This window comes from Heptranchias perlo, chromosome 37, assembly GCF_035084215.1.
Source record: "Heptranchias perlo isolate sHepPer1 chromosome 37, sHepPer1.hap1, whole genome shotgun sequence".
Taxonomy (NCBI): domain Eukaryota; kingdom Metazoa; phylum Chordata; class Chondrichthyes; order Hexanchiformes; family Hexanchidae; genus Heptranchias; species Heptranchias perlo.
The window spans coordinates 9,198,301-9,219,943 of record NC_090361.1 but is presented as its reverse complement, the minus strand read 5'-3'; the positions used below and the strand labels follow the sequence as shown (position 1 = coordinate 9,219,943).

At 44.0% G+C, this 21,643-nt stretch overlaps 1 protein-coding gene across 1 annotated transcript in view; it reads left to right on the top strand.

The window, feature by feature from the left end:
* Nucleotides 1-21,643, top strand: part of camsap3 (calmodulin regulated spectrin-associated protein family, member 3) — a 167,942-nt gene that overhangs the window by 103,723 nt on the left and 42,576 nt on the right. The window contains exons 5-6 of the mRNA XM_067973084.1: nucleotides 19,550-19,688; nucleotides 20,607-20,746. Of these exons, the coding sequence (XP_067829185.1) occupies nucleotides 19,550-19,688; nucleotides 20,607-20,746 (279 nt within the window). The remainder of the gene's footprint in view (nucleotides 1-19,549; nucleotides 19,689-20,606; nucleotides 20,747-21,643) is intronic.

The window sequence follows — 21,643 nt, the reverse complement described above, 5'->3', positions numbered from 1 at the left end:
CACGTGTTCTAGGAGGGGAGGGGGGGCGGGGCAACAGAGTCACTGGGTTACCAGGGATACTGAGGCCAACTGTGACACCTCGACTGCTGTCCTGACTGAGATGAGCAAACACAGCCCAGACTGGGACCTGATTCACTCTCCAGGGCTCAGTACCACATCGAGCAAAGCGTTCACCCACCAAGCAGGCGGTGGAAGTGAAGAGGAGCTCCAATACTTCGTGACTTTCCTTTAAAAAAAAATAGAAAGCACGTTTTGATTACGTGTTGTCAAATTGAATTATATAGAAATTACAGCACAGAAACAGGCCGTTCGGCCCAACTGGTCTATGTTTACGCTCCAACCGAGCCTCCTCCCACCCCTCTTCATCTAACCCTATCAGCGTAACCTTCTATTCCTTTCTCCCTCATGTCCTTATCCAGCATCTATGCTATTCGCCTCGACCAATCCATGTGGCAGTGAGTTCCACATTCTCACCATTCTCTGGGTAAAGAAGTTTCTCCTGAATTCCTTATTGGATTTATTAGTGACTATCGTACATTAATGCCCCCTAGTTTTGGACTCCCGCACAAGTGGAAACATTTTCCCTACGTCTATCCTATCAAACCCCTTCATAATTTTAAAGACCTCATTAGGTCACCCCTCGGCCTTCTCTTTTCTGGAGAAAAGAGTTCCAGCCTGTTCAATCTTTCTTGATGGGTATAACCGCTCAGTTCTGGTATCATCCTTGTAAATCATCTTTGCACCTTCTCCAGTGCCTCTATATCCTTTTTGTAATATGGAGACCAGAACTGTGCACAGTACTCCGCGTGGTCTAACCAAGGTTCTATACAAGTTTAACATAACTTCTCTGCTTTTTCAATTCTATTCCTGTAGAAACAAACCCCAGTGCTTTGTTTGCATTGTTAACCTGCGTTGCTACTTTTAATGATTTGTCAATCTTGGAGAAACCATTTTTATTTCTGGTCTGTAAGAATTTCAGTTTTCTCTTACACAAAGCAAAGGGGGAAAGAGTTTTGGAGTTGCAGTGTAAAAAATTTTTAACTCGATGTACAGTGAAATCTGAATCTTCTGCATATCTTGCGTTGTTAAGCTTTGAATCTTGCAGAATATTTAACATGTATGTAATATTTCTTATAGCAACGCCTGCTTGACAACTGAAGCACTTTTAATATTATGAAATTCACATGCTTCTCGTCTTTTCCCTTCTTTCTTCCCTGTGCCCCTTTGACCTCTCTGCCTCTGTGACACACTGTCCTCAACAGTGTCCCACCAAGTGGTACTGGAAGCTAGTTCCTGTAAGTCCACCTCTCAACTTTTACTGCATCTCACCTCTGACCCCACCCCGACTCCTGCCCTCTTTATTTTAAAAAAAAGAACAATCTTGTTTAACTGAATTTATTGAGACTATTTAAAACTGTTTGCTAGAGTTGCACAGTGTGTGTGTTTTCTTTTACCTTTTTTTTTTTAAAACCCCATCACCCTTCAGGGGGCTGCATGATGTGACGCTCAACAAGCAAAGGATGCTGGGATTGTTTATTGTACAAGTTTTTAAAAAAGAAAATTTGAATGTACATAGCGCCTTAGCACATCGAAGTGCTTCACACGATGAATTATTTTCAAAGTGCAGCGACTACTTTACGTGGGCAAATCCTATTGTGTATTTCTTCAACAAATTAATAGATAAAACAACATCTCCTCTTAAAGGGGCATGATCTTCATCAAGTGTGTGGTAGGTTTCTTAGCATGAAGAATTCTATCGTGGGAAAAATATCGGGGTCTGTACTGTGGTTCATCAATCTCCCCAAAGGGTTTGCCAAACAATCTCAGGAAGGCAGTGTCCCTTTAAAGTATTGGGGCTTTTGCCAAATTTATTGCGGCCGATCGAAATCATCTTCTGACTTGTGGGCAGGAATATGCTCAATGGGTGAAAGGCTTATCCAGGTAGTCAGAAGTGTGTGTACATGAATGCATGCGTGTGAAGGGACTTCCGTTAGTCAGTCAACCGGACTGCCCTTCAGATGGCCCGGGCTATGCGCCAAGCCTTGTGCCAATCACGTTTAGCTGCCCACTGTGGGTGGCATTTTCCAGTTCACGAGCTTGTGGTTGGGTGGAGAATCTGTGGAGTGTGGTGTGGCCGAGAGGGTAAGACGAGGAAGGCGAAGCGATGAATCCTCTCCCGCCCCACAAATTTTTGGCTGGTTGGAGGCAGCATCTGTAGCAAAATCCCCGACCACCACTGACCTGACCAGTTGGGTTGATGGATAATCGTGACAGGAAAGTGATGAGAGAATGGTCAAAGAGTGATTATTTTGAAGTACCATTGAAGGGTGCCAATGATGCTTGCAATGCAAATCCGGACAGAGAGAAGGAGAAAAACATGTTTCATAAAGCCAAAATAATGCATATTTTTAAATCTGTTTTAGAGAGTTTATTGTGTTTCTCTTTTCCTCCCCGCCTTTTTTAAAAAAGACGGTGCACTCCATTTTCAACACTGTATAGGCACTCCGTTTTATTGTCATGATATTGCTTCATATTAGTGTTGCGTTCCAGATTGTGACGCTTGCTATAACGGAGGCTGCACTGCTGGTGAGCTAGTTCTAATTTTTATTTTGGGCGTCAGAGCTCCATGAATTCTCTAGTGTCCGCATATAAATTGCCTCATTACCATCGGCTGCACTGGTTCCGGAACGAACTATTACCTGAGTGGCTGCACTTGGGGATTAAGCGCTGATGCACGTTCCTCTTGAGCAAGCGTGTGAGTGTAATGAATTTGGAGCTTCTCGGTTATCTCGGTTCCTGGTGAAACAAATTCAAGCTAAAATTGCTTCTGTCCATTTCTTGCGCACTGACGGCTGTCAAACGCGTTACGATCTGGAATGCGCTGCCTGAAAGGGCGGTGGAAGCAGATTAAATAGTAACTTTCAAAAGCGAATTGGATAAATACTTGAAGGAGGAGAAAATTGCAGGGCTATGGGGAAACAGCAAGGGCAGTGGAACTAATTGGATAGCTCTTTCAAAGAGCTGGCACAGGCATGATGGGCCGAATGGCCGCCTTCTGCACTGTATGATTCTAGAATTTGTTAGCTCAGCGCAAAAGGAACGCCCTTTGTCCTTTCATGCCGGTGCTAGCTTCACACCGGAGCTGTCTACTTTAGTTCCATTTTCCTGCTCGTTCCCTTCCTCTGGTTTCTTCTTCATCTGTCTCCCTCTTAAACATTGAGAGAGAATTGGCTTCAGCAGCCCCTTTTATCCCATATTCCAATTACCCCTTCCATGAAAACATTTCTGCTGGACTCCCTCATTCTTTGACTCCTAGTCCTGAGTTGATGTCTCCTTGCAACCTAGGGAGAAAGATTGATTTTTTTTCTCTCCACACCTCAAGGCACTGACACATGTCGGGGCGTAGAGGGGCCAGAAGTCCTCTGCTAACCCACCCCAGTGGCCGCCCTTCACATACAGCGAGTGTCGACCAACTGTTCCAACGTGGGGGCATGATGTCCACGTTTGTTGGCTGGTATTGGGGGGACAGAGAAGGTTTACTCAATAGCGATCGGAAGCAGGATCCCTGATTAATGCTCCCCACCAAATCCAAAGATGTTGAGGCCAATTTTAGCACCTCTGAAACTGCTGCAACTGACTTGGCTAACCCAGCACCACCCTGGTATGTTTGTCCACTAAACCAGCCAGGAGACTCCTTCACTGTTAATGGGCTTCGATCTTGTGAAAACTCTCGAGTCCCCTGCATTGCTATGGAAAGGTTTAAAAACCAGCCCTTTTACCAAGGTTGTTCCTTTCTCCCGAAGGCAAATTCAGTGAGGGTGCATTCATGGATCATTGTCCTGTCCCCTGTCACAAGGTTGGAGATCCAGGGCTATAGTGTTGCAGCTCTATCTCTGTCTCGTGCTTCCATCTAGTGAGGCTCCATCTTGGGAGTGCAGCCATGCCGAGTTTAACCTGATCTCTCTCTCGGGTATGCCGTCTATAATCTGTTCTTATTTCATGTGCATTTCTAATGGGTTTGTCTGGCAATTGATGTTTGCAGGTGATCTGACCTGGCTTCTTACCTGCAACAGTGTTGTGGGTTGATATGACTGTATGGAGTGTTAGTTTGAAGTGGGCGACACCACAGGGCAGCCCACACGAATCCTGGCCTCTGCTGGATTGTCCTCTAGAGAAGGGGAAGTACACATCAATGGAGAGAGAATAAAATCGGGCGGGGTGTCAAACCAACGTTGCACCCGATCCCGTGGGTTTCCCAAGGGGCGGATTTGGTTAAAATTGCTCCCTAAGTGTTTTTCCACATTGGTGGAGGGAGTTCAACAAACTCCAAGTTAGAATACTTGTCAGCAAGATACTTTGAGTCTGTTAGAGGTTAAGGCATAATGCAAGGGTGTTAGTGGTGATCCCTCAGGTACAAAATCCACTACGGTTTTCAATCATTTTTGTTGAGGGGTGTCTGTTAGTGAATTGGTAACTAAAGGAATTCCTTTGCTCTAAATCTCATCAACTGTATTGTCTGTCATGTGTGATTATAGAATGGAAGATACAGAAATATAGTGCTGTATGGTGAATACATCTGAAATCCATTGTGAGGATCAAACTAGAATTAGATCCGTCCCATGACCACAAGGCTCTACACATAGAGACATAGGAACAGGAGTAGGCCATTCAGCCCCTCGAGCTTGTTCCGCCATTCAATTAGATCATTGCTGATTTGTGTTGTAACTCCATCTACCTGCCTTGGTTCCGTAACCTTTAATATCCTTGCCTTACAAAAATGAATCTCACCATAGAATTATTAGTTCCTTTCCCACCTCACATGGCCCTAAATTCAATTTAATTTCATTTTTCCCCGATGTATTATTTCCTTCATCAACCCACCCCAGATTAGAAGGACAAATGATGATCTGATCCTAGCACTAAAGTACTGCTGGTCTGGGCTAGCGACTGGAAGATGGCCCGTGGATGACTTTGATATCCCTCCTCCTGCACCCCCCCCCTCCACCCTGCTGTAGGAGATGTGAATGTTCCTGCATCTCAGTGGGGCAAGTAACCAGAGCTCTCCAGTCCAAATGGCCATTATTCCCACCTGAGAATCGATGGTGAATCCTGGCAGGCTACATGACCAGAAGGAACATTGCAGCTCAACCTGATATTGTCTTCGTCTTGTGCCCGTGGACCCTCACTTCTGGCTGGGGGTTGCCAACCCTCCAGGATTGCCCTGGAGTCTCCAGGGATTGAAGATGAATCCCGAGGACACTGCCGTGAGCAAACCTGGGAGAAAATCTTTAGGGGGCGTTAAGAAAATTGTGTGTTTTTGGTTTATTAGATATAAAATAATATTGGGGGAGAGGAGGGGGGGATAAAACTGTTTGACCAAGCAGGGTGGTTGGAGGGGGGAGGTCTTGTGATGAAACCTCCAGGAATATGTCCAACCAGAGTTGGCAACCCTAAGCAGGGGGTCTCTGGATAACTATTGGGAAAAGGAACTTTAGCTGTGTTTTCCCCCATCCGCCACCTTCCACTCCGTCTCCTAAAATCAAGGGGCACTGAGGTTAATCAAGGACCATCTTCATTTTATTGTACCCCAAACCTTAAAATTAAACTGCCATGTAAAAACAAATTGCGCCATTTCTCAAGTGCCTGCAGTCATTCTGATAAACTTGGAATCCTTCAAAAATTCTAATTGCCACAAATAGAAACGAGCTTAGATTGTCTACCGTGACCAGTTAACTCGCTGCAGACCATGGATTGCCCTTGGACCCTTCATGGTCTGTTTGGCTCAGACTTCCTGTATATAAACTCGCTGGACCATTGTGGGGGTTGGAGTTAAGTAATTTATTTTTTAAAAACATGAGTTCAAGCCCACCCCTGCGCAAGACTACCAATATAAAGTAAAAGACTACGAGTATGGGATGATGGGAGAAACTGGGGGGTGGGGAAGAGAGAGGAGGAAAAAGACACGTAGATGGGAGTATTCAAAATGGAAGTCACAAAACTAAAGCCAGCAGGAGAGAAAGAAAGGGATCGTGAAAGCAGAAGGAAATGGGTACAAAATAAAAATGGAGGTAAAGATGGCCAGGAGGAAAAGAACAATTTTTTCTTTCTGCTCGGCTCTTGCAGCTTTGCAGTTGAGTGGGAAAATATTGGTGTTTTGTGGCACCAATTTACAAACTGCTCTGTTCTTAAACTATGCTGCAAACTTCTCTTAGTTGGCTAGATTGTTTGTTTTTAAATTCAGCTTTGGCCATTTCCTAGACCGGTTGATGAGGTGTGTACCAAAAGATTAATATTAAAACCTTTCGACAACACCAGTTTGTTCGTAAAGCGTGTTGTCACGGAGAGGCGCGTTGGAGACTATGTGTCTTCTGTGATTTTCCTGGCAGACGCTAATGTCAAATGTTGCGTCAGAAATTGTGATTTATCGAGCAGCGTTCCAGTGAAGGGGCCGCTACACTTCAGTCAAGAGCACTTATTTGCTTAATGGAATTTGTTGGTGTTGTTCATCCACTGCTTCAGTCTTTGTTGCTCTGTCTCCATTTTAATGCAACATGATGGCCTCACAGATTCCTGTTAGGGGGCAATAAAAAGGAATTTTGACCTTTCTATAAGCAATTAAGATTATCTAATATATAGATTAAAAAATGCACGTTACATTTTCTGCTCTGTCTGTAACTCTTTATGACTGGGACCATTTTAAACTGGTTATCTAATTATGGGTATTGACCGGAGATAGTTGGCAATCCCAGAATCCTTTGCTTTTAAGAGCGACTGTTAATAATACTTTATCTCCATTGTTAGGATTTGAATACTTTTTAAATTGTGTGGCGTGTCTCTTAGATCATTCCATTGGATGTTGTCTTTCACTGAGTCTGCCCCCTGCGCTTGGGATTGCGGGTTTACGTGCACCTTGTCCAAAAGGGGCAGTGGGATTCTGAGAGGCGCTCTTCAGAGCTTTTGTTCAAGTGCGTTGACGAGGGACGTTCTCCCTCTGCCAAGTTGGGAACAGAAGGGTGCTTGAGATGAGCCTTCTCTTTGGATCACTCCACAATTTGTAATCTGGAGAGAAGAAAAGTCTCCCAAAAAGAACCCTATTAAAAACCACACACCAGAGCTTGGACCAGCGTTAAAATCCCATCCAAGGTTCCAATGTTCTGAAAGTGAGATGGAGCCAGAGCTTCAAAATGGGTTTCGTAGGCAGTAAGGCCAAGAGGGTTGGTATTGGGTAAAGTATCCTGGCAATTATGGTACTGGGCTAGCAACCCAGAGGGTTTGAGTTCCAATTCCACCATGGCAGGTGAAATTGAATTCTAAAAATCTGATCATTTATGGGCTGACATCTCAAATTACTACAAAAGCGGCCAGATTGTCATCAAAAACTCAACTGGGCCACCAATGTTCTTTAGGGAGAATTATCTATCTGGCCTAGACGTGACTCCAGTCCCAAACTATGTGTCGACTCTTAATGCCCTCAGGGCAACTAGAGATGCATAATAAATACTGCCTAGCCATTGTCGTCCACTTCCCAACATATGAGCATTGAAGCTATGTTAAAATCGGAGAATGGTGGGGAAGGGAAGTTTTAAAACACCACGGGGAACGATTGCAACTTCTCTCATGCAAAAAAAAATTCCAGGGTAATGAGAGGGAGAGAACTTGTAGTATTATAACTCCCTTTTATATATAAACTTTTCTCTGTTTTCGCTAACAAAACCGCCTCCTCGGGAATTGCATGTTTCAAAACCTGTGTTCTTCCCTAAGCAGGACATTTGTTTTTAATGGGAAGAAAAGTGGGCATTGTCCCTTTTTTTTAATATATAGCTCAGGTCACTGTGATGGTATTCCACATCTTTACCATTTGTTGTCAGTGAGCAGTGTAAAACTGGCCTAAGTTTGGCTGGCTTCTATTCTTACTGCTGCCCTGGCTATCAGACCAAGAATACAACAGTTGGTCTCAAAGCCACTGGGTTAGAGAGGGGACAAGTCAGCCAAAGTTCCCAGTCTTGCTTGGTGTCCATTGACCCTGCTGATAGGTACCTGAGACATGACGTTAAGGTTTGGATCAGGAGTAACTGAATTCCCCCAGTCAAATAGGCTGCAAACACTCACTGTCTGGACTCGCCTGAACAATAGCCAAATTTGGAGAGATCCCTGAAGGAAGCTGGCATGAGAGGAATCATACCTAAACCTGAGTTGTCACCTTCAGAAGAGAAGGAGGGTATATTTGTTGGGGGCAGTGGGTGCATAGATATGCAAGAAATAAATGCTCTTATCTTAAGCAGGGTCAACCCTCACACTAATGACTAATTGGATATCGGAGGGTATAATTTGATGGGGTGGGGGAAATAAAATGGAGACTCAGCAACATCAATTCAAACAATGGAATGAACTAAGAGACACCAATCCGTTTCCTCACTCTCCCACCCCTTTTTAGCCAAACATAGGCTGCATGCTGATCACATGACAGATCTCAGCACTCGCTCTCTTGAAGTGGCTGAGTCTCGTACACTGCGTTTATGCTTCTTCTTTCTTTGCCATTGCATTCAGCATGCCATCGCTTTTTGTTTGAAGGAGTCTGAGAATAAGCCTCCTATGGTAAAGTATCTCATTGGTTCAATCAATTTGTCTTTAATTTTTTTTGGGGGGGGTTGGAGGGAGGGGGGTGGGGGGAGAGGTGGGGTGGTTGAAGCAGGATGGGTAGTAAAGGAGACTGTATCATTCCTTTTTAAACAACAGGCCCAAGTTGGCTTCATGATACTTCCAAGGCATTACTAGAGATTCTGCCTTCTGCCATTATAAGAGTCAGCTGGAAATTTTACTATCAAAAAATAACTGGCTTGCAATCCAGAAATTGCTGTATTGAACTTTGTGCTTTTAGAAGTGATTAATTTGTTTGTTCATCCTGATCTTTCAAACAAGGTCACTTTTTGTTATTGTTGAAAAGATGTCCACCTGCTGCCACCATTGCTTTCCGTAGAGGATACCCCTAAAAATGACCTTAAGTGTTCACCAAATTATTCTCTCCAGCGGGATGACCACAATGCGTTCTTGGTCTGATCCTCGAGCAAAGCTGTGTTCCGAGGAGCACATCTCACCCCGCCCCGGTCCAACAGACTTAACCTGTTAAGGATGTTCTCCCAAGGAAACATTGATGCTCAAATTGAGCCAGTTCAGTCTCCAGAGAAAGTTCTGCTCAACTTTCCGCTGAGTGTAGCTTTAGGGTTTTAATGCTTTCCGTTAGGAATAAAAAATTGTAATGTGAAAGAATAATTAAAAAATACTTGCCTTTTGCATAGTGCATTATCACGCCAACACCACACGATGAATTACTTCGAAGCGCGGCAACTGTTGCTATGCAGGCACATGTGACCCCCCAGCAATGTCCCACAAGCAGCCATGAGGTGACCATTTAATGAGGGACAGGAAAATATTAGGTGAAGCATACAGGCCAGGTCATTGGGGGAATGCCCTGCTCCCCTTGGAATAGTGCCATGGAGTTTTCAAAACCTACCTGATCCGGTCAGAGCTTGTCACTGAGATCCTGAAGCCTGAGTTTCAAATAATCACTCTGACTTTTTTTTTATTTTCTATTTTCATCCTCCATTGCCTCACTTCCCACTGTGAATGGACTTGGCACAAAAACTGGCTATCCCTCCAAAATTTGCCCCCCCTCTCTGCTTTTTCTCCCCCCGCCCCCAATCCTAGGGGAAGTTGAATCGTAGAGGATTTGGCAAGTCCCTAACCTTTTACTTCATAAGTAATTTATGAATATAATGCATTCAGAATAAAGTTGTGTTCAATTATTCACATTTCTTTAAGGCTAATTCTGATAAACCTTTTAATGTTGGATTCAAAATGAATCTGTATTACTATTTGACTTTTGAGTTGTTGTACCACATTCAGCCTGTTCGGTATTGCACTCAGACAACCGTGGTGTTATTGGAAATATCAGGTGAAGCATTCCTGTTTACATTAGGTACACCCATCCAAACCCTCTGGCAGTGTCCATTAATATTCATTTACACAAGGGTAGTCACCAGGAGTGGTGTATGTGCACCATTTAACTCTGTTCCTGTAATACACTTTTTTATTTGTTTATTGATCAGGGCTTTTTCCCTTGCCCCTCAAGCGGTACCTTTTTAGAAAAGTAAGTGGAGCAGCTCGTTCTAGCTTCAGCCCCTCCTCCCGTCTTAGAGTCTTGATGAGAAGCCAGCGTAAGGAAGAGAATGAAAAAAGGGAGATTTAAGCCATCAAACTCAATCCTGGCATAGACCCACCCATGTGAGGGAAAAATTTGTATAATTAATCCCCAATTTCCTCCAAATTGATTCAAATACATTATCAAAGAAGCAGTTGCATTTTCCAATTTCTTTTTACATTTGATGGCCAACTCCTTATATCTGTCGTCTGGTCTCCCTCGACGATACACCACTGAAGGTTGATGGGCAACCCACTCCCAAACCTTGGTGGGTGCAGGCTGCCCAGAAACTACTGGCTGGGATGATTGGAGCAAAGTGTCAAGAAGTCTACCAGAGTCTGTTGGACGACTTGGGAGATCTGGCTTCATGGATTCTGTTTTATTGGTTCAGGTCAATTTGGCAAATTAGCTCTTGGAAGCAATGAAAACTTAAGTTTGAGTCCAAGTTGTCCCTTGGCTTCCTTCCTGAGGCTCTGTTAGAGAGGAATTTGTGGGAGGAGGTGTAGAAGTTCTTAAAAAAAAAATTGTCACAAATTTGAAAATGTCTGAAGTAATAGTTGACATGGATCAGAATGCAAAACTTTCACCTCTGGGACCAGACTAATGTTTGAAAGTCTCTTCTCTCAGTGGTTGTTGTGCGTTGTAAATGAAACAGAAATTGTGCCAGCTGCAAATCCATTGCGAGTGGGCACTAGATCATGGCACAAAATTGCTTGTTCAACGTGATCGGTAATGCACAGAAAATGTGGCATGGTTGGCTGATGTGGGAAAACCAAACTATTATACCAACGCAGTAGGGCACTGCCCCCGCCCCTGTCCTAGCCCTGATTATTGGCCCTTCATAGCCTGTTGGCATTTAGATTTTTATTTTTTTCTTTGCTTGTTCTGTTTGAGATTTGTGGGTTTGGAGTTTTGGACAAGGCTATTCTTGGTGCTGTTGCTTCATTACATAAATCCTAAATCAACACCCAAGATCTGCTGGTATCAGCAACTTGAGATATGTGTAGGTTATTGGGACCATGATTTAGACTTTAAATGTACTCCTCAAACTGTGGTGTGCACTGCAGCCCACAAACTAAAAATCTTGGACACTCCTGCAATAGGGAGGTTGAGGCTAAGGTAGACTATTGGTGGCAGAGCAGAAGGGGTTTTTGTGGTTTCAAGCCCCACTCCAGAGACTTGGGCACGTGATCCCGGCTGACACTCCAGTGCAGTACTGAGGGAGTGCTGCACTGTCGGAGGTGCCGTCTTTCAGATGAGAGGTTAAACCGAGGCCCCGTCTGCCCCCTCAGGTGAACGTAAAAGATCCCATGGTGCTATTTCGAAGAAGAGCAGGGGAGTTCTCCGAGGCGTCCTGGCCAATATTTATCCCTCAACCAACATCGCTATAGCAGATTATCTGGTCTGTTTATCACATTGCTGTTTGTGGGATCTTGCTGTGCGCAAATTGGCTGCTGCGTTTCCTACATTACAACGGTGGCTACACTTCAAAAGTACTTGATTGGCTGTAAAGCGCTTTGGGATGTCTTGAGGACGTGAAAGGTGCTATATAAATGCACGTCAGTTTTTTTTTCATTCTACCTTGGGGGTGCACGATTCTAGCAGGCACTAAAATGGAAAACTGCTGATATGAGCAGTAAAGGAGGCTCATTTTTCTTTCCCCCCCACACCTAAATAGACATGACAATCTCTGTGACCCCCCACCCCAGACACTCCGATGCACTGACCTTGCAGCTGGTGTCAATAAATGCAACCATCTAATTGGACACTTCAAATAAAATAAATCATGTGAAGTGGCATAAACCAAAAATCTCGGCAATCAACTTGACGTTCTTCCAAACCATATTGTAATTGGCTAATGACAGGTTCAGGTAGTAGCAAGGTTGTAGGGTCTTTTAACTGTACATTAAGAAGGAATAATACAGTCTAACATAAAATGACATCTTTTTACTTTTTCACTTCACGTAAGAATCTTTTCTCGATTTTATGTTTCCGTGCACTGTGCAGTATTTTTCAGTCTTGCCGAATGACCATGAGTGTCTTTTTCCATCTCGACGCATGCACCATTCAGTCTGTTACCACCAGGAGTTGGAATGAGAGTTTCTTTTCTTAACCTGTTTGGAATGCTGTAACTTCTGTATTGCAGTGTTGTTGACTGAAGTTTATTTTTTAAAAAAACTAACCTTTAAATGAAATTTTATGTATTCATGAATTAATATATGTAACATGTTGAACTGTGCAAGGTTTGAAACAGCCAGCCAACTGGTATTGAATTTAGCGGAGGAATCTCTTCCTGTTTTTAATGTATGGATTTTGACCTCTAATATTTATTTCAGCTCTTGAATCTATATAAGCCTGCTCAGTTGAAGTGGACTCTTTAATTTTGATTTAGAAAGTCTCTCGGGACTTTAAAAAAATTGGTTTACACAATAATTGATGTAGTCTTATCTCTCTTTTGTTTGTTCATGCTTTTCTTTAAAATTTTTGTTTAATCGGTGCCTAGCACTGGTTTGAAGACCTGATAGTTTGAGGGAGCTGAATCATCATTAATTAGTGTGGGAGCTGAACATAGGCACCTATGTCCAACTACCTTTTTAAATTATCATTTTACAGATGAGGAAGGCTATTTGACTCATCCTAGCTCTTTTGTTCAAAGATAACTTGCACTTCCTTCCCTCCCTCCCTCCCTCCCTCCCTCCCTCCCTCCCTCCCTCCCTTCCTTCCTTCCCCCCCTTCCTTCCTTCCCCCCCTTCCTTCCTTCCCCCCTTCCTTCCTTCCCCCCTTCCTTCCTTCCCCCCTTCCTTCCTTCCCCCCTTCCTTCCTTCCCCCCTTCCTTCCTTCCCCCCTTCCTTCCTTTCCCCCCTCCTTCCTTCCTTTCCCCCCTCCTTCCTTCCTTTCCCCCCTTCCTTCCTTCCTTTCCCCCTTCCTTCCTTCCTTTCCTCCCTCCCTCCCTCCCTCCCTTCCTTTCCTCCCTCCCTCCTTCCTTCCCTCCCTTCCTTTCCCCCCCTCCCTCCTTCCTTCCTTTCCTCCCTCCCTCCCTCCCTCCCTCCCTCCTTCCTTCCTTCCTTTCCTCCCTCCCTCCCTCCCTTCCTTTCCTCCCTCCCTCCTTCCTTCCCTCCTTCCTTTCCCCCCCTCCCTCCTTCCTTCCTTTCCTCCCTCCCTCCCTCTTTCCTCCCTCCCTCCCTCCCTCCCTCCCTCCCTCCTTCCTTCCTTTCCTCCCTCCTTCCTTCCTTTCCTCCTTCCTTCCTTCCTTTCCTCCCTCCTTCCTTCCTTTCCTCCCTCCTTCCTTCCTTTCCTCCCTCCTTCCTTCCTTTCCCCCCTCCCTCCTTCCTTCCTTTCCCCCCTCCCCTGGCCACCCCACACACCATTGGCAATATCCTGTGCTCTAAACTGACTCCAGGGTTTATACACAACCCATCCCACAAGCCCATTGCATGTGTTGGTCACTCTGAATACACTGGTCCTAAACTTTCACCAGTTTGAACCTGTGCCCCTTGTCTCACTGTTGTGGTTCAGCTCAGAAAAATAATCCAAATTTACTCTTTTTTTTTAACATTGTTTACTATCTGATATTTTTCCGACGTCCTTTCTCAGTCTCCCCAAACCTTTGCTCGTAGCCCAGTCTTCTGCCGCTAGGAATCAGCCTTGTGATTCCTCTCAGCAAAGTTGGTCCTCTCACTTAACAATGTCTTAAATATAGACGTGAAGCAACTAAAATGTAAACATAAGTATGTTTGAGCCCACTATCGTTATTTTTTGATGGGTTTATTTTGAAAAGGGGCCCTAATGGTGAGATTCGCTCTTCAAGGGTATCTTTTCTTAAAATTTGTTCATGGGATGTGGGCGTTGCTGGCGAGGCCGGCATTTATTGCCCATCCCTAATTGCCCTTGGGAAGATGGTGGTGAGCAGCCTTTTTGAACCGCTACAATCCATGTGGTGAAGGTTCTCCCACAGTACTGTTGGGAAGGGAGTCTGACAATTGGTTTCTAATAACAATTAAAGCAGATCCCTGTAGAAGGAGACCATTGTGCCAGTGCTAGCTCTTTGAAAAAGCTATCTAATTTGTCCCACTCCCCTGCTCTATCGCTATAGCTCAATTTTTTCCTCCCTATGACTTTGTGACGTATGTTAAACATTCAGTATCATTCTTTCCCCTCGACCTCTAACATTTTTTCCTCCCTCCCTCCCACCCACTGCCCTCCATCGCAGTCCACAACTGGTGCTCTCCCTTCTCTCCCCTGACGCTAAGCGAGCTGATGCTGTGCTCGTCGTTGCTTGTGATCGCAAGCCAGCATTTTGCACTGAGCCCAGGACTAGTTGAGCAAAACGTTCCCATGACAGTCAATCACTTGCCCTTGGTCGTGATATTGACAGAAGAGAAGTCCTGAGATTCAGTCAACGACATCAGTGGATCATTCTTTGATTTTGGGGAGAGGAGGAGGGGGAAATAGTGAAATGAAAGGTTCTCCAAGAGCACTGTAATTTTATAGGAAACCTGTTGGAATTTAAAAAAAAGTTTGCCTGTGATAATTTAACTTTGGGAATTAGCTTCGACGGCTGGTTCTCTTGAGTGAAATTAGGACACAATGGAAGCTCCTTGGTGCTGGGAGTCAAATCCTAACCATGTTCAATGAGTTGGTGTTCTGGTATCAGTGAGGTTCCCTTCAGAGCTTGTAGAACAACTTCTATTTAAGGAATTGTATCACAGTTCCTCTGCACCATCCATGCCTGGCAGCAGATTGAAAGGCCCAGTTTTCTGCTCTTTCCCAACGCTAATTTGACCTCCTGTTTGTTTGGACTTTGTCCCCTGTAAACATTCACATGCGTTTTGTTGTGCAGTCCAGAGCTAAGACTTCATCACTCTGCCCTGACAAATTGCCTTAACTATCCAAGCCAGAAGAGTCTACACCCTTGCAACACCACTCTTAATATTTCCATTGGCCAAGGTTAGCATTCTTTAACATGTCTGATTGAAAGAGCCAAGTTAGAGGGCTGGTCTATGGACGTGCCACCAGTAGATATTGGGTTGAGACTGTCCAAAAACGTTTCACATAGGGCCCTTTCACCGAAGTATAGCATGCAGGTGTCTTAGTTAGAAATGGAGCTGTAGAATTATTATATGTTAATAGCCCAGTGGTGGATTGCCAACGCTCCAGGATACAAGCAGCCCAGGGGAAAAATGATCAGGGCACGAAAAGTTGAGTTTTTAAAGTTTTCTTTGAACACTTCTGTTAGTGGTAAAAATATTGGTGATTGAAGGCCGTTTGACTTACAAGTCAAGAATCATCCAATTAGGTAATGAGTCTCTTCACTTTCTAATTGGTGGGTGAAGGCAGAGCGCTGCAAGAATGGGCGTGTTGGGCGACCAATGGCAGGAGTGTGGAGGCGGGGCGGTTGGAGGCAGGTGGTCATGTGACACCTCCAGGAATAGGTCCAACCAGAGCTGGGTTTGGGTTCTCCAAGTCTTGCACTAGTCCCTGGCATGGCTGTATTCCTGTGATCCCTCAAAGTATTAAGTTGCCAAAGTGCAATAACAGGAAGGCTCAAAGGGAGGGACACCTATTTCGCCACGGTGAGGGTTTAGTAAGTTTACATCACAAAACGCCTTGATTTTTAAAATTCTCATCCTTGTTTTCAAATCCCTCCATCCCTATCTCTATAACCTCCTGCAGCCCTACAACACTCCCAGATCTCTGTGCTCCTCCCATTCTTGCCTCTTACATATCCCCGATTTGTAACCATTGGCGACCGTGCCTTCAGCTGCCTAGGCCCTAAGCTCTGGAATTCCTCCCTAAACCTGTCCACCCCTCTCCTCTCTTTTAAGACTGTCCTTAAAACCTACCTCTTTGACCAAGCTTTTGGTCACCTGTCCTAATATCTCCTCCTGTGGCTCGATGTCAAATTTTATTCAATAATTGCTCCTGTGAAGCTCCTTGAGACGTTTTAGAATGTTAAAGACTTTATGTAAATTCAAGTTGCTGTATTCAGTTGGATTGGAAAGTTTTTAAAAGCCTTTGCCTGAGTCCCTAAGATTTATATTCATCTTAGGGCCAAGAGGTTCACATTGGCCTGGCACTTGATATAATGCCAGTAAATTGTAAACTGAATCCTTGAAGGTCTAAATTGATCCATTCCTATTCCCAAACAGCTGAGATCAACTAACTCAGAACAGACTGCCCGACCCAGACTCTTCCTTGGAGGAAGAGATGTTTACCAGGGGTATCACGATGGCTCTCTAAAATAAGCCAATCTTCACTCTCTGCACCATGTAATGATTGGTGGCAAATGTTCAACTACATTTAAAAAAAAAGCTTGTGAAGATATTTGTGTTAGTTTACACCGACCAAGAATAAAATTGGAATCTAAATCCTCAATATTGACCTGATTGTAATTGCAATGCATATCATTTTTACATAGAATTACATAGAATTTTACAGCACAGAAACAGGCCATTCGGCCCAACTAGTCCATGCTGGTGTTTATGCTCCACATGATTCTCCTCTCACTCTACTTCATTTCGCCCTATCAACGTATCCTTCTGTTCCTTTCTCCCTCATGCACTTAATTAGCTTTCCCTTTAAATGCATCAAGGATTTTGCGAGGAGCTTTCTGAAGGAGGTACTTATCCAAGTTTGCCAATGACACAAAGATAGGCAGCATTGTAAGCAGTGTAGATGGAAGCACAACATTAGAGAGATATTAATAGATTAAGTGAATGGGCAAAACTGTGGCAAATGAATTTCAGTGTGGGTAAATGTGAGGCCATCCACTTTCGACCCAAAAAGGAGAGATCAGGGTACTTTTTAAATGGTGTAAAGCTCGAAACAGTGGAGATCCAAAGAGACTTAAGGGTCCATGTACATAGATCATTAAAATGTCATGGACAAGTACAGAAAATAATCAAAAAGGCTAATGGAATGCTGGCCTTTATATCTAGAGGACTAAAATACAAGGGGGTAGAAGTTATGCTACAGCTATACAAAGCCCTGGTTAGACCACACCTGGATACTGTGTTCACTTCTGGGCAGCGCACCTTAGGAAGGACATATTGGCCTTGGAGGGAGTGCAGCGTAGATTTACTAGAATGATACCTGGACTCCAAGGGTTAAATTACGAGGAGCGATTACACAAACTAGGGTTGTATTCCCTGCAATTTAGAAGATTAAGGGGTGATTTGATCGAATTTTTCAAGATATTAAGGGTAACCGATAGGGTAGATAGACAGAAACTATTTCCACTGGTTGGGGAGTCTCGGACTAGAGGACATAGCCTGAAAATTAGAGCCAGGACTTTCAGGAGTGAAGTTAGGAAACACTTCTACACGCAAAGAGTGGTAGAAGTTTGGAACTCATTCCGCAAATGGCAGTTGATGTTAGCTCAATTGTTAATTTTAAATCTGAGATTGATAGATTTTTGTTAACCAAAGGTGCTAAGGCAGGTATATGGAGTTAGGTCACAGATCAGCCATGAACTCGTTGAATGGCGGAACAGTCTCGATGGACTAAATGGCCTCCTCCTGTTCCTCCGTACCCTAGATTGGATTATGCATTACAGAAAATCACAGTATGAAATAGGAGTCCTGTATAATGTCTCATTTTGTATTTGGGTCTGTAGGGACGTTGATGAATAAAATGGAAAAAGGGGGCACCTTTGAGGCAGCCCAGTGACACTGCTTGCGAGACTTCCACTTTGCAGCAGAGTCTTATCCGTTGCCAACCAGGCAACTGGATGAGAAGCCGTGTGAATGCCTGCCTGGAATCAGAAGGAGTTTTGCTTTCCTTGTGCTTCTTTTGCCTGGACTGCACATCATGTGACCTGCTGAAGTAACAGAATGTTGGACTTGTGCTTCAGAATCATTCAACTTTGAGCTTTGACCCTTCCGATATCTGGCTATGATAGCATAAGTAGAGAGAATTACTGTCTAAAACATGGGTTAAAATGGGGAAGAGGCAAAGAAGAGGAATAGAAGAATTATATAGAATTTTACACCACAGAAACAGGCCGTTCGGCCCAACTGGTACATGCCAGTGTTTATATTCCACACGAGCCTCATCCCACCCCTCTTCATCTCACCCTATCATATCCTTCTGTTCCTTTGTCCTCTCATGTCCTTATTTAGCTTTCCCTTCTCTGCATCTTTACCAGGAGTGGATGAGGCGAATAGCAGTGAATTCCACATTGTAACCACTCTGAGTAAAGAAGTTTCTTCTGAATTCTTTATTGGATTTATTAGTGATTATCTTGTGGTCATACTTATCTATTACCATAGTTTGCAGAGCCCAGTATTACAAATGACAGTGTTGGTTTGACAATCAATACGTTGTTACAAACTCAATGAAGTTCAGTATTTGTAGTTTTCCTGGTAATCCTAACTTTAGTCTGCAGTTACTGACTTTAGACCACTAGTTGCAGAATAGAACAGTCGCCCTGTTATACTGTCGAGCTGCAAATCACATTACACCCAACCTTACGTACATGTGCAGAACTCTGCTCCCTACTGTTAATGTTTTGAAAGTATGGCAGCAGTGGCTACTTATAGTATGACTCAAAATAAATGCAGTTGAAGCCTCTAACTGGAAATCCTGTTCAGGGGTGTGTGTTTTGTTAAGGAGTCTTTACTCAGGAGGTTGTTTGGGAGCAATCTGATTCAGAGAATGATTTTCTGGTTTTGGGATTCTTTACACAATAGGCTGCTTAAAAAAAAAAGGTTCCTATAAGTTATATAGTCGAGGAACATCTCAAGTGTGCTGCTTAATATATCACTTAAAAGGCCTGAGTTGTACAGCTGGTCCCATTTGGGTTGGACTTGCCACAGTTCCCATTAGGATTGGGCATGCTTAAATGGTTCAGTTTAGCTTTTAGATTGGCTTGGCACTGGGTTACTTAAATAGGAAGATATTTGACTGTTCGGAATAACTGATCATTTGAATGATGTGGTTCACTTGAGTGTCGTCATTGTCCCAGACCAGTTGTCAATGAAGTTGACTGCATTGGGAGAATTTAAAGAGGGAAGTTAAACTTAACTAAGGCCGTGTTCCTGGCTTCCAGCGTCTTTAGGGCATCGCATCCCCCAGTAAGTAAATACATCGTGTGCACATGTTATACGTGATGTGTCCAGTTAAATTTGAAGTATTGTGTCACTAAGGTCACTGTTGGGGACCGAGGCCCTTGCTTTTGGCTCCAGTCCCTCAGCGTATTCTTATTTTTATCCATATGTGTTGCTTATTTCTGAAGTTAAACCATACTAGTGGCTCTTTCAATCCTTGTTATTTGTAGCGTTTTCCCTCCAACCCACTCTCCTCTCAGCTGCTCTGTTTCCAAACCTGAGATTTTGTTTTCCTTGTAACCAGATTCGCTACAGGAAGGATAAGGTGCTGACCAAACAGACTCCCTGCTTCCCCACGGTAACACAGCTAAAGGACGTGGCCAACGGATGTGCGGTAGCAGCCCTGATCCACTATTACTGTCCGGATGTGCTGCGTTTGGAAGGTGAGATGTGACCTGGAAAATCTAGAATGGATATAAACCAGGGTCTTCGTTCAGATCAAACTTGGATTTTGATTAGACATGGAGCAGATGTTTCCACTTGTGGGGCAGACCAATAACTCGGGGCCATAAATATAAGACAGTCACTAACAAATCCAATAGGGAATTCAGGAGAAACTCTTTCACCCAGAGAGTGGTAAGAATGTAGAACTTGCTACCACAAGGAGTAGTTGAGGCGAATAGCAGATACATTTAAGGGGAAGCTTGATAAACAGATGAGGGAGAAAGGAATAGAAGGATATGCTGATAGGGTTAGATGAAGAAGGGTGGGAGGAGGCTCATGTGGCGCATAAACACTGGTATGGACCAGATGGGCCGAATGGCCTGTTTCTGTGCTGTAAATTCTATGAACTCCCATACAACATTTCTTTGAAACTAAAACTGGTATTGATACATCGAGTAAAGTGGGTTTGGCCCTGTAGGTTGCACTCGATCACGGTGAGCACTTGCATGTTACCATGCAGCCGATGGCAAATGCATAGCTCTTCAAACCCTTGCTGAGGTCAGCAATCCAACCTCCATAGTCCCAGTGGCAGTGATCACCCAGAGTTTCTTACATCTTGTGAGCTGCTCTCTGGGATCTGTTCAAAACCCAAGGGTGGAGTTAGTTGCTTGCATCAACGGGTATCGTGGGTTTCTGGCTTGCAACTGGAGCAGTACCATCAGGTAAAATAAACTGGAGCGAGCAACACATGGAAGTTAAAGCTTTAGTTAAGCCCTTCTGTTTGAGCATTGGTTTCCTGGGACCTCGTAGCATCCAGTTGTCTCACAGCTAAGCTACAAGTGTACTTCTTGGACTTGGTGCTGTTTGCAGTGACTGTGCTCTTAACTTTTTATCCCCCCTGCCCCTTTCCTTCGCAGATGTTTGCTTGAAGGAGACCATGTCTGTAGCTGACAGTCTTTACAACTTGCAACTGATTTTGGAGTTCACCCAGGAGTATCTGGGCAACTGCTGCCATCTGGGCCTTGAGGACATGCTCTACACCCCACCAGTGTTAAAGGTAATGGACTGTAGCACCATTTGCACATGGCCGCATGGTTCAGCAGTGGCATTGGTGGGCAGCAAGGAGTTTGCTGGCGACCTTGGTTAAGAAGTGTCATGTTGTGTCGGGCAACATAAAAGGAGTAAAAGTTGGGTTATGCATTAAAAACACAATTGATTCCTGTGCATCCAACGCACCAAATGACTATTATTACTCTGTCCTCCTTAGTTGACATATCACAGGCCTTCAGGAATCCGGCCTCTCCTCCTCTGATTGTCTATACTGTGCGATACTCGCCCTAAATTGAGCAATCAATCAAAAATGGTCAACCGTGAGAAGAGTGGCTGATTTTTATTGTGAAGTCTAGTATATCTGCTTAAACAGTTTAGTGCTGAATCTTTGTCAAGCATTTCAAATCTCCTCCTTCAGAACTCTAACCTTCCTTGCTTGAAATATTATAAATTGGATAATAGATGGATATATATATCAGTGTAAGAGGGAGTTCTCATTGGTGCCATTATAGAAGTCTATAAAATAATGAGGGGCATAGATAAGGTAGATAGTCAAAATCTTTTCCCAAAGGTAGGGGAGTCTATAACGAGGGGGCATAGATTTAAGGTGAGAGGGGAGAGATACAAAAGGGTCCAGAGGGGCAATTTTTTCACTCAAAGGGTGGTGAGTGTCTGGAACGAGCTGCCAGAGGCAGTAGTAGAGGCGGGTACAATTTTGTCTTTTAAAAAGCATTTGGACAGTTACATGGGTAAGATGGGTATAGAGGGATATGGGCCAAGTGCAGGCAATTGGAACTAGCTTAGTGGTATAAACTGGGCGACATGGACATGTTGGGCCGAAGGGCCTGTTTCCATGTTGTAACTTCTATGATTCTATGATTCTATGATTAGTCCTGAGATTAAA